Genomic DNA, 10,804 nt, shown 5'->3' with positions numbered 1-10,804 from the left:
CATGATCAGCTGTGTAGCGGGTCTAAAAAAAATATAAAAAGAGAATGATTGATCAGCTGTTTAGTGGGTCTAAAAAATAATAATAAAAAAAAATATTGTTAGGGTTATGACCAGCTATGTAGCGGGTCTTTTCTTTTTTCTTATTATGACCAGCTGTGTAGTGGGTCTTCAAAAAAAAAGATGATTATTGTTATGACCAGCTGTGTAGCGGGTCTAAAAAAAAAAATTTATGACCAGCTGTGTAGCGGGTCTCTCTTTCTCTCTTATTATATGACCAGCTGTGTAGCGGGTCTTGTTCTGTTTGGCTCGAGGACTAGCAAAATGTAAGTTTGGGGGAATTTGATAAACACGAAAGTGCGATGCTTTTTCACCCGTAATTACATTAGCTGGGACTCATTTTATCACTAATAAACTTGTTTGTAGGTGTTTTTGGCAATAAACATTTTTGGAAAAATTAGCTCGAAAAGTTGTTAAACGCACCCCTGGAGGACATTTGCTAAGCGGACTTCAAGTTTGGATAAGAGGAACCCATGGCTATGTACAGACCAAATTCATTCTCAGCACCTACCTACTAAGGGCACCCCTACTCTGGATAGGGGCACACCCATCTTCTTCACGAGAAACTGTTTTTTTGCGGGAAAAGAAAATCTCATTTGTGTGAGATTCTGGTCGTGATTTTATGAGGATAACAAGAAGACTTTGTACGTGTTTAGAGTTGAAGGAAATCGTATATTTTTGGAAAACATGGAAGGTGTTAAATGCTCGATAGATAGTCACATAGTGGCAGTGATTTGAGAGATTTTCTCATGAATATTTTCTGAGATTTGTTTGGGAATATCCTGTTACAATTAAACAGAAAAGGTTAACACATTAAATTCGAAAATAATGGGATAATTATTCGGTTGGAAGAAAACAGGGAGAGTTATACACGGTATTTCCCCGGATTTGGTTGCTTCATGGGCTTGGAATAATCCTGTTTCAATTAAACAAGATAGGTATATTAGATGGATTCGAATAAATCACCGAGTTAGAGAAAACAGGGCAAACACATTTGTGAGTTATTCTCGGGATTTTCTATCCTATATTTCGAAGGTTTGTATGTCTGGAGAACTTTAACTTCTGTTGAGAACGTGTTGGTGTCGTGTTGGGAGAAATTCAGCTACTAGTTGACGTGTGAAAAGAAAAGAAAGGGAAGAAAATATCTCGAGGATTTATTCTTTTACTGTCGAGTAATGGAAGAATTTTTGGAGTGATTGAGCGAGATTTCTTAGTGCTGCCGGCTATATAAAGGGTGCTGGTGGAGGAAATCATCGAGAGTTGAGGAGAAGAACAGAGGGTTGCAGAACAGATTTCTCTGCTGTTGCAGAGAAGAAGAAGAAGAATTTATAACGTCCACTGACTGTCGCAGAGAACTGTCTTTTATAAACAGTACTCGTAACAGTCAGTTTGGCACACTTATTTTGAATTTGCAACAACTCTTGTAACGGTGACTTCTGTAACGTCAAAACAGCGTTGCAGATTCATTGTATTATTAGTTTTCTTCAATAAAAACACCATTTGAGCTATGAATTATATTTTTGAGTGTGTTTTCATCATGTGAAGCTAATCCCCGTCACTGGGTCAACGGAGGAATCCGAACTTCATATATGGGTGAATTTATTTTATTTTCTATATGACTTTTGCACTAATTAAAATAGAATTATGATTTGAATTAATTAGTTATCATTTTCTTTGATGGGTAATGCTTGCTTAGATGTTTGATGTCCCATGCTTACGATTTATAACTAATATTTTGAGAATCTACCTTGGAAAAATAAGAGTCGATGTTATTTTATTGATTGAGCGATAATTGTTGAGAATAAATAATTGAGCCTTATGTTATGAATGCGGTGGAATCCTAGTCTCAGTAACCCTCACTTTATTATTTTCATTAAATCTTTAAATTTAATCTCCACAGGTCTTAGAGTTCGAATCTATTTACTACAACAATTAAAAAAACCTACATCATCGTCTATAGTATGTCTTTTCCATATATTGGTCCATGCTGCAATCAAATTAGTTTCATACTGGACGTCAGACAGTTGCTCTTCTACACATGATAACAACCCATCAAGACACGGATACTAATAACAGTTATAGAAGCATAAAATTCAATTATAAAGTATAACTTTCTATAGTAAGTAAATAAAACATGATGTAGAATATGTCTAACAGTAGTAATATTTCTTGATGTGACTACGTGAGGGATAACAACCTCTAGACATTTAAATAGGTTCTCATATGCTCTATAGTCCGTTGATATTGAAAGCGGGAACTTGCAGATTGTCATCTGAATAACAAAAGGTTTGCTTCCTCACGATTGTGCACGCTGTTGAAAGTGTTGTAGATATTTTGGGAGTTGTTCTTGAGGGGCTTGATGAAATTTGCGATGCAATTTTGCTTTCCTACAGTTAACGATTTTTGTAAAACCTCTACACAAAGTCATGAGTAGATGTTCCAAAAGGAAGACAATTCAAGTGGGAGCAGTTGGTAAAGAGGATAACGTTTGAGAGATTTCCATTCATACACAATAAATAGAAAACTGAAGACCAAATTTAAAAAGTTAAGAATTTGTTGTTGTATCTTAATAAAATGCAAAACCCCGAGTTGTTAAATTCCAGTTGGTCTGGGATCTCAATAAAATGGATGAGATGCAACACAATCCAAAGTGTGGTTTCCTGAATTATAGCATGTTGAACACCTCGGAGGGTACCTTTCAGTACTAATACATACAGACATGTTCAATCATTACACTACGATCAATATCACAAAATTTAGTGATCGAACATTTAAAATTAGAACTGCATATGATGCAGAAACAATTTGTTGGAGAACAAAGATACGAAAAAGCCTAAAGAGAAATCAAAATGTATTCCTCTAATTTGTAATAGTCGCTTAACTCCAAGCTTTATTGCATATAAAGAAGTTCAATATAGGGAATGATTTGTTAGTAACAAATGAGAGGGTATTCCAATGGGTGTTTATATTTGCCTGATCAAATGAAAATTTGCTTCTACTGACAAAGAAAACAAAAGAAAAAGTTGAATGTGCTTCAGGAGTGACAACAACTTAACTTGATGCTTTAAACCACAAAAAAATGTTCAACCATATACCACAAAACAAATACAATACTACAGGAGCCAATATGTTTCCACATTTTAGAAACCTACCCATTTAATGAGTCGCATCATGAAGATGATGAGTTGGTAAAGGAAGGTTCAACAGTCCAAAGTTAATCTATAATTCATCAATGACCAAGATAAATTGACTAAAAATATGAGCTCTAAGAAATCAAAAAACGAAATCTAAAAAAATTACGTGAATTTGGGGAAAATCAACTAAAGAGAGATTAAGATGAAACGAAGGTAATTTTGCCTATTCACGAAGAACATCAATGACCTGGTTTTCTATCAAATCGCTTCTGGATCTTTCTTTGATTCAGCTTTAGGATGGGAAAAACTAATTTTGCCTATTCACGAAGAACATCAGAAAATTAGTATTGTTTAATAACACTGTTAAAGGATAAAGTCTTGAAAACCCATAATCAAATATAGCCTGCAGAATACATTCAAATTGACAAAAACGATGAAAATTCGAAAACCATACTCCAGAAATTAAATAGCTGGAAGTTTGAACCTCTGATAAAATAGATCGTTAAAGCAACACAAATCTCTCTAGATAGCTAAACGATCTTCTAGATCTAGCAGTTGATTTGGCAGGATCAATTCCTACAGGAGACAATTTATAAGTCGATTAGAAGCCTTATATCATGAGAATGATTTACAGAGATTTTCTTCTTTTTACCCGACGAAGATGAGGAATACAAACAACCATTTGTCAGCGCATTCGATTGATCTCCATGGAGGCGGTTTCACATATTGACAGGAAGTAAAAACACTAATAAGTAAAGTGAGAATTGAATACTGTGAGGTGATACGTGGGCTAATCTCGCGGAACGCCATTGGATATTGATATTGGATATTGATGATACATGAGGGAAGGATCATAGCGGCTAGTTAGAAAAATGAATATATCTCAGTCGTTGCGCGACACAACAAACACTACTGTTGTGTAAGCATTGATGCAAGTACAAATCCTTTGATCATTAACTTAAACCTAGATCATGGAAGCCTTTAGCTCAATCAACTCAAAAAAGAAACCACTAGGATTGCTAGGAGTTTGCTACTATCTAAGAGCCGACTATTAAAAATTCCCATGCTAAATATTTAAGAGCCGACTATTAAAAATTATCTCAATTTTCCGAATAAAATTATCGTGAGATCGAAAATTTTCTTTTTGTGTGTTATTAAGTTGCAACTTAGATTGGATGGATAATTCTTCCAGGTAATTATCTTCTCAGTAGGTTTTATGGTTTTATAATTCATTTCTGATAATCTTTTCAGGTTCTTCATGCCTAATCAGATTTCATAGCAGCTATCTTAAACATCTGACCAACATGCTTCTTCGTTTTAAAAAACCCTAGAACTTGATAGCTGTGCGATTCAATTGACCCTAATTCGTTTGTTGTCTATATATTTTGTGAAATCCTTTAAAACAACCTCTAGATAATAAGGAAATTGATCTGAATTCGTTTTTTGTCTCAACGTTGATAGATATTTTATGGAATCCTTTAAAACAATATCTAGATAATAAGGAATTGGTGTTCAATTTCTTTAATAGAAATCTTATTATATGTCATGGTTGTTTTCTCAGTATCAAATTCTGATACAAAAGTTCTTCGATTGCGTCAAAATGTGGGTCTAGGGCCCTTGCTGCAAATAATGGGGATAACTGTTTCCAATGCTTTAAATTTGTAGATGGTATATATCTCAGATTTTGTTTTTTGTTTGCTTAATATTGAACCCAATGTTGCTCAATTCAAACAGTAGGTTTTAAGAATTTTGGTTAACTTGATGTGTGCAGCATTATTTGGCAGTTCAGGAAAATGGGAGGTGGAAAAAACCAGCATGACTCAAGTGACAAGACTCATGGATCCGCTGGAGCTGCACATGGAGGGCATTCAAATTACCCTCCCGGGCATCATCCTCTCCAACAAGGGGAATACTGCACCAGGTGGTTACCCCTCAACAAGGGTACCCGCCTGCTGGATACCTGCCCCAACAAGGATACCCACCATAAGGATACCCACAACAAGTATATACCCACCTGCTGGATATCTGTTCCATATCATGGAGGTATGCGTATATAACTGGCAGACACTTGCACATTAGTTAGTTACACGACTTACATCAGTTATGCTCAAAAGTATTTTGCTGTATTGTTGGGTAACTTAGGTTGCTGACATCTACTTTTATTATGCCTTATTATGAATATAAAGACCATGGACATGGTGACAGTGGAGGAATGGGGGTCATGAGAGGAATTCTAGCTGGGGGTGCTGCAGCAGTGGCTGCTGCCTATGGTGCCCACCAGTTGTCGTGACATGGTGCTTCAGATGGAGGAAACGGTGGTTATGGTGTTGGACACGGTGTCGGTGGTTCCCGGTGTTGGGCATGGTTTGGGCGGCAAGCACGGGAAGCATGGGAAGCACGAAAAGCATGTGATACGTACGTCTTTAGCTTCTACAAAGACAAGAAATCCTGTCATTGGTTTGTGGAGGTAGTACAACTGACACTAAGAAATAGCATAGCGTTGAAGATACAAGTCCTTCTACGATCTTCATATGGCTACTGGCTCTACCTGCTCTTAGAGATATTATCCAGTGGTAGGAATTAACGTTTAATCCCAAAGTTATTGGGCTTTGGACATTCTAGTCCTAGCGTCTGAGGCCTAGTACTCGTTAATCCTAATTTTCAAACCAGTTCTCTACGAGTTAGTCCAAAATTTCAGCCGATTTAAAAATTGCGATTTTTCTCACTTTCCTAATCACCCTTTTGATGTTTTATTCATTTTTCAGATCTTAGATTTTTTGAAAGAGAAATAGAGCTGGAGGCGATTTAGTATTGTTGTTTGTTTTTCAACAAAGATTCGTACTTCATTAAGCGCTTTGATCTTTTCATTTAATGTTTATTCGATTGATTTATTCATTTCTTCTTGTTCTTCTTTTTTCTAGGTTTATTCAACTCCGTTTAGCCTTCAATTTTTCATTCAATTTACGGAAATCTCAGATTCGTCGTGACAAAAAAAGATTAACCAAGAAGATATGATTGCAGTTGTTTGCGAAAGTAAGTTTCATATCTAATTCAACTCTTCCAGATTCTGGCTTACTTTTTATGTGTCCTAGAGTTGTTTTTGTTGAATTTTGTCATTGTTATTTTTGTAATTTCATCTTTCCATTTATAATGCATGTGAATTTAATCTTATCTCTATATTAAGATCTATAACTTCTCTGTCAAAATCAACTAACACTATCGTAAATCCCTAATTTAAAAGCATTTGCAAGTTAACTGAATTGATGTTTTTTAGATCCTAACTACGATTAACCTTGTGATATACTTGGAAATGAAGTACCCCCTTGAGATCGTTGCTCTAAGAACGATCTACATATGAAAATCATTAGTCACGTATCCATATATATAAATAAATGTGAATGAGACAATAATTTAGCATTAGTTTGTAGAGTTCATATCTAGATTATTCCTTTTTAATCATAAATCATATATATAATCTTTAGTGGTAATGAGTAGTGAATAATGGCATACATGTACAGATAAATTGGGAATACATGGAGAAGCCACTATGTATGCTGAAATTTAAAAAATAAAAAAAGAAGAAGAAGAAGATATATACTGAGTTATCTAATGAATTTTCTTAGCTGCGATGCAGAAAACAGATCAATGGGTACGTGAATCATAAAGAATCCAACGACTCTATGAAAAGTGCAGTTGTGTTACTGCATTTAAATCAAGTTGATTCGCATTGCTACTGGATTTTAAGCCGATACAAATGTATATTACATTTTAGTAGATTGCATTTTAGATAATACATAATAGGACATAGGATCTTACTTACTCTGTCTTTTACTAAATGTACCAACAAGGAAGCAGATCCTACCTAATTATAATACTCTCGGTATTTTCCGTTCCTATTTGATTTTTTAATCTAGAGGTAATGGGAAATGAATTTATTATCATTTTCAATTTGTAAATGCTTTCAAGATGATTTTCATGGTTCAGATATTCCTCCTAGATTGTGTGGAAGAAGCGGGCAGGTCAGTGAGTAGATTTACATCACATTGTGCTAATAAAGAATTTTTAGCTTTGCCAATAGGATCAGGGGATAAGGAATCCATCTCTTCTTTTAGGGAAGATTGGATTCTTATTGTAAATAGTACTTTATGGAGGATGCATATATTCTACGAGGCTTCTCTTTTACAGGCACCCTATGTTTCAAGTATGTAAGGATGGAGTAAGTGAGTGTTTGACTCGGTATACTCTCTGTCTAATAATATGATTGTATTTTATTAGTATGCATGATGCTCATTCTAAGACTAATAAGGAGCTACAACAACAAACTGGAATATGAAAATACAGTACGGTGATAATTAAGCTGTCTGGTACGACGTATTAACTGTATTATTTATATTTTGCAGTTTGTTTTGATATTATATGGATTTATAGTCCCTTTTATTTTCTTGTGGTCTTTAAGTGTGGTGATATTTGAAGTTCCAACCATAGCAGGGTTTAGTGATTAGCTCGACGATAACATAGGATAGTTGGGGTATGTATGGATTAACATGGGATAGTTGAGGTATGCATCTGGATTTGTCTTCTTTTTTATTGAATATGTAAGAAATGTCTGTTCGATAGACTTGTTCTGATATTGAAACTATAAATGTCGGTTGTTAGGCTAAATCAATAGGATGAAGCCTATTTCTCGGTCTATTTCCAATTATTTTTTTTTTTGAACATTTACATTTTTCTTTGGTCCCTTGTACCCTGCTCTTCTCTTGGAGTTGCATTCATCATCGGTTGACTTTGCTAATTAGTAGAGATACATCACTGATACACCTATATAAATTTCATGTTTTTTGATAATGTGCACATAGTTGTACACCTGCTATTGTTAGTGGGTACATAAATGTACACCTGTTATTGTTAACGTGTAAGTAGATGTACACATGTTGATTTTAACGTGTATATAATTGTACACATGCTGAATTTTGAAACTTCCAGGTTTCAAAGATATTATTCATCTCCTTCTTGGTCCAGGGGAAGGATAACTTGGATAAATGTTTTCTTGTTGGTTGATATTATATGTTGTTGCATTATTATATTCCATATTGACTGTATGGACAAACTTTAATGAACGTTAATTCAATCACATCACATTTGAAATCCAAATATGATGCAGAATAGTGTTGATTATGCAGTATACATAAATACGGTTCAAGAGTTTGACATGAGTGATTCTGGAGCTAGTCTCGATGGGTAAAAGTATGAGTATTTGATTAGATGGTTAAAGTATGTATATACCTTAGTTTTTTCATTTCTTTTCCTGTCTTGTTTACTAGGATGGTGAACCTTTAAATGTTTGTACCACAATAATTTGATATGGATAACCTAAAGTCTTGCCTAATCATTTTGTGCAGATTTTGATTCTGGAATACGATGAGACGAAGATGTTTATGATTCTGGAATACGATGTGATACTCTAAACTCTTTCCTTATCATTATATGAATATTTTGAATTCTTAATGTGCACACAATGGTACACATGGTTGTTAATGTGCACGTAATTATAAATATGTTAATACACGTAACTGTACACAGGTTCAAACTTGAAGGTGTGGTCATAGTTGTACACATGTATTAATTGGGTGTACAAAATTGTACACATGTTAATGCACATAGGTGTACACATCCTGATTATTAATGTGTACATAGTTGTACACTTATTGATTCTTAATGTGTACATCGTTGTACACCTAGTGATTGTTAATGGTACGGAATCATATTAGACCTTGATACATCAATCCTTTTTTGTAACAAGTGCATGAATCCCTTGGTCGCAGTTAATGAGGACTGTTGAAAATAGAGAAAACACAAAGATGATTACCTTTTGATTAATGCTTGCAATCTCTTGAAAGTTTGAGAAAGGATCTTAGAGAAATCAGTTCTACATGCGCCTAACAAGGGCCTTTCTCAAGCTTTACAGAGATGGTAATCATATTGTTACTATGCCGATAGGGACTGTTTCATTCAGGTACCTTCCATTGTTGAGAAATGTGATGAATTTTCAAAGCAATTGTTTCACACTTGTCTTGCAGGTTAGTTTCTCTATCTTACACAATATTGTGTCTTTTACTTTCCTATAATGTATTTGTTACCTTGCTGATTTTGGTATGCCTATTTTGTTAGGGTTTGACCTACCTTTTTTAGACTCGTTATCTTATTTTTCATGACCAGTTAAGCTAACTAGTTAGAACTACATAACCCAAGTAGCAGTTATGATAAGGAGTCAATGATGAGGAGTTTGTCTCCTTTATATAGAGAGTCTGAACTGGTGTACAAACTGCTGTACCAACCTAGTTCCTATAAGACTTAGCCTGTTTATGGATATGAATGCTTGATTTGACGCATATTTTCTAGGTGTGCATATACTTGTGCACCAATATATTTTCCATCAAAAAAGTAGGTCTGAATGTCGGTATGAATGAATGGTTTCATGCATGTTTTATAGGTGTGTGTACAAACTAGTACACATATGAAAATAATGACTGCATAAGCTTGTGCTTGCATAAATACTCTAGTGTGTACAAACTCGTACACAATTGAAAGTAATGACTCCATATGCTTGCTTACATAAATAATTAGGGTGTACATACTAGTACACATGTGAAAATAGTGACTTTTATCTCATGTCAGCTTAACTTATACAGGTAGACCAGCTCCATAAAATGAGCTGACTGATGAATTCAAAACTCTTGAGGCTGGGGTTTGGAATGCAGTTTCTCTAATCAACGGTAAAAACATTAATAAGTAACATCCATGTTATAACTGGTGTAGCAAGACGGAACATTTTATTCAAACCTGCCATCCTATTAAGTAGAGTGTCTAATGTGGGGACTTTATTTATCCACTCCAGTAATATCAGACAACCTCATTATTGTGGATGGGAAAAAAGTACCAAACATTTATATAAATTAAGTAACATATATTTTTAGTATAACACTGAATAGGTATAGTTCGTTGTCCTAAAGATCCCGCTCATGTGTCATATTTTGATTAGATAAACAAAATCCCATGACGACTAATCGCTTTTTAGTGTTGTTTGGCTTATTAGTTGGTATAATTATATCAAGTGAGATTTACCAGTTGAACGAGAGATTAGAGTATAATGTGGAGAAAAGTTTGAGTAATTTGGTTGAGACATCAATTACTACAGTGATAGGTTGGAACACTTTGGTGTGGAACTGTTGTTTCGAAATATAATAGTAGTTCATTTCCTTGTATTCTTGTTTGTCCGTTTATTGATTCAATTTCATTCGGAGTGAAATGTGTTGTTGAACTTCAGTGTTCTTTTTAGTATGAGAGGATGTGAGTTGATTGGTGATGCTATTGTTTGACTTTGAACTTTATGATGTCCAATTGGAATTAAAATTTAGATTTTAGGGTGTATTGTCAAGAAAAAACACAAGAGTTTCCTATTAGCTTCTAAGTCATGCTATTTGAGATTCCATAATATATCGACTAAGACCATGGGACACCCTTTTATTATGTGTTGCAGATATTCATAATTCCAAATAACTAACTCTTTCATGTGTGTGATTCCATTGGAAATTCACAGTTGATACCGTATCTAT

At 34.5% G+C, this 10,804-nt stretch overlaps 1 protein-coding gene and 1 long non-coding RNA gene across 2 annotated transcripts; one reads left to right on the top strand and one right to left on the bottom strand.

Annotated features, from left to right (window-relative positions):
* Positions 1–2,008: 2,008 nt before the first annotated feature.
* On the bottom strand, positions 2,009–3,746 carry LOC113337633. Its single transcript, XR_003354366.1, has 3 exons — positions 3,646–3,746; positions 3,439–3,508; positions 2,009–2,044 (listed from the first exon to the last, which is right to left on the bottom strand). It is a non-coding gene; the product is annotated as an uncharacterized LOC113337633 (long non-coding RNA).
* Positions 3,747–4,984: 1,238 nt separating this feature from the next.
* Positions 4,985–5,481, top strand: LOC113361731 (glycine-rich protein A3-like). The gene is made up of 2 exons (XM_026604869.1): positions 4,985–5,234; positions 5,378–5,481. Exons 1-2 carry the CDS (start codon positions 4,985–4,987, stop codon positions 5,479–5,481), a joined length of 354 nt encoding a protein of 117 aa, XP_026460654.1.
* Positions 5,482–10,804: the final 5,323 nt, after the last annotated feature.

This window comes from Papaver somniferum, chromosome 1, assembly GCF_003573695.1.
Source record: "Papaver somniferum cultivar HN1 chromosome 1, ASM357369v1, whole genome shotgun sequence".
Lineage (NCBI taxonomy): Eukaryota > Viridiplantae > Streptophyta > Magnoliopsida > Ranunculales > Papaveraceae > Papaver > Papaver somniferum.
This window is presented reverse-complemented; position numbering and strand designations above follow the sequence as displayed.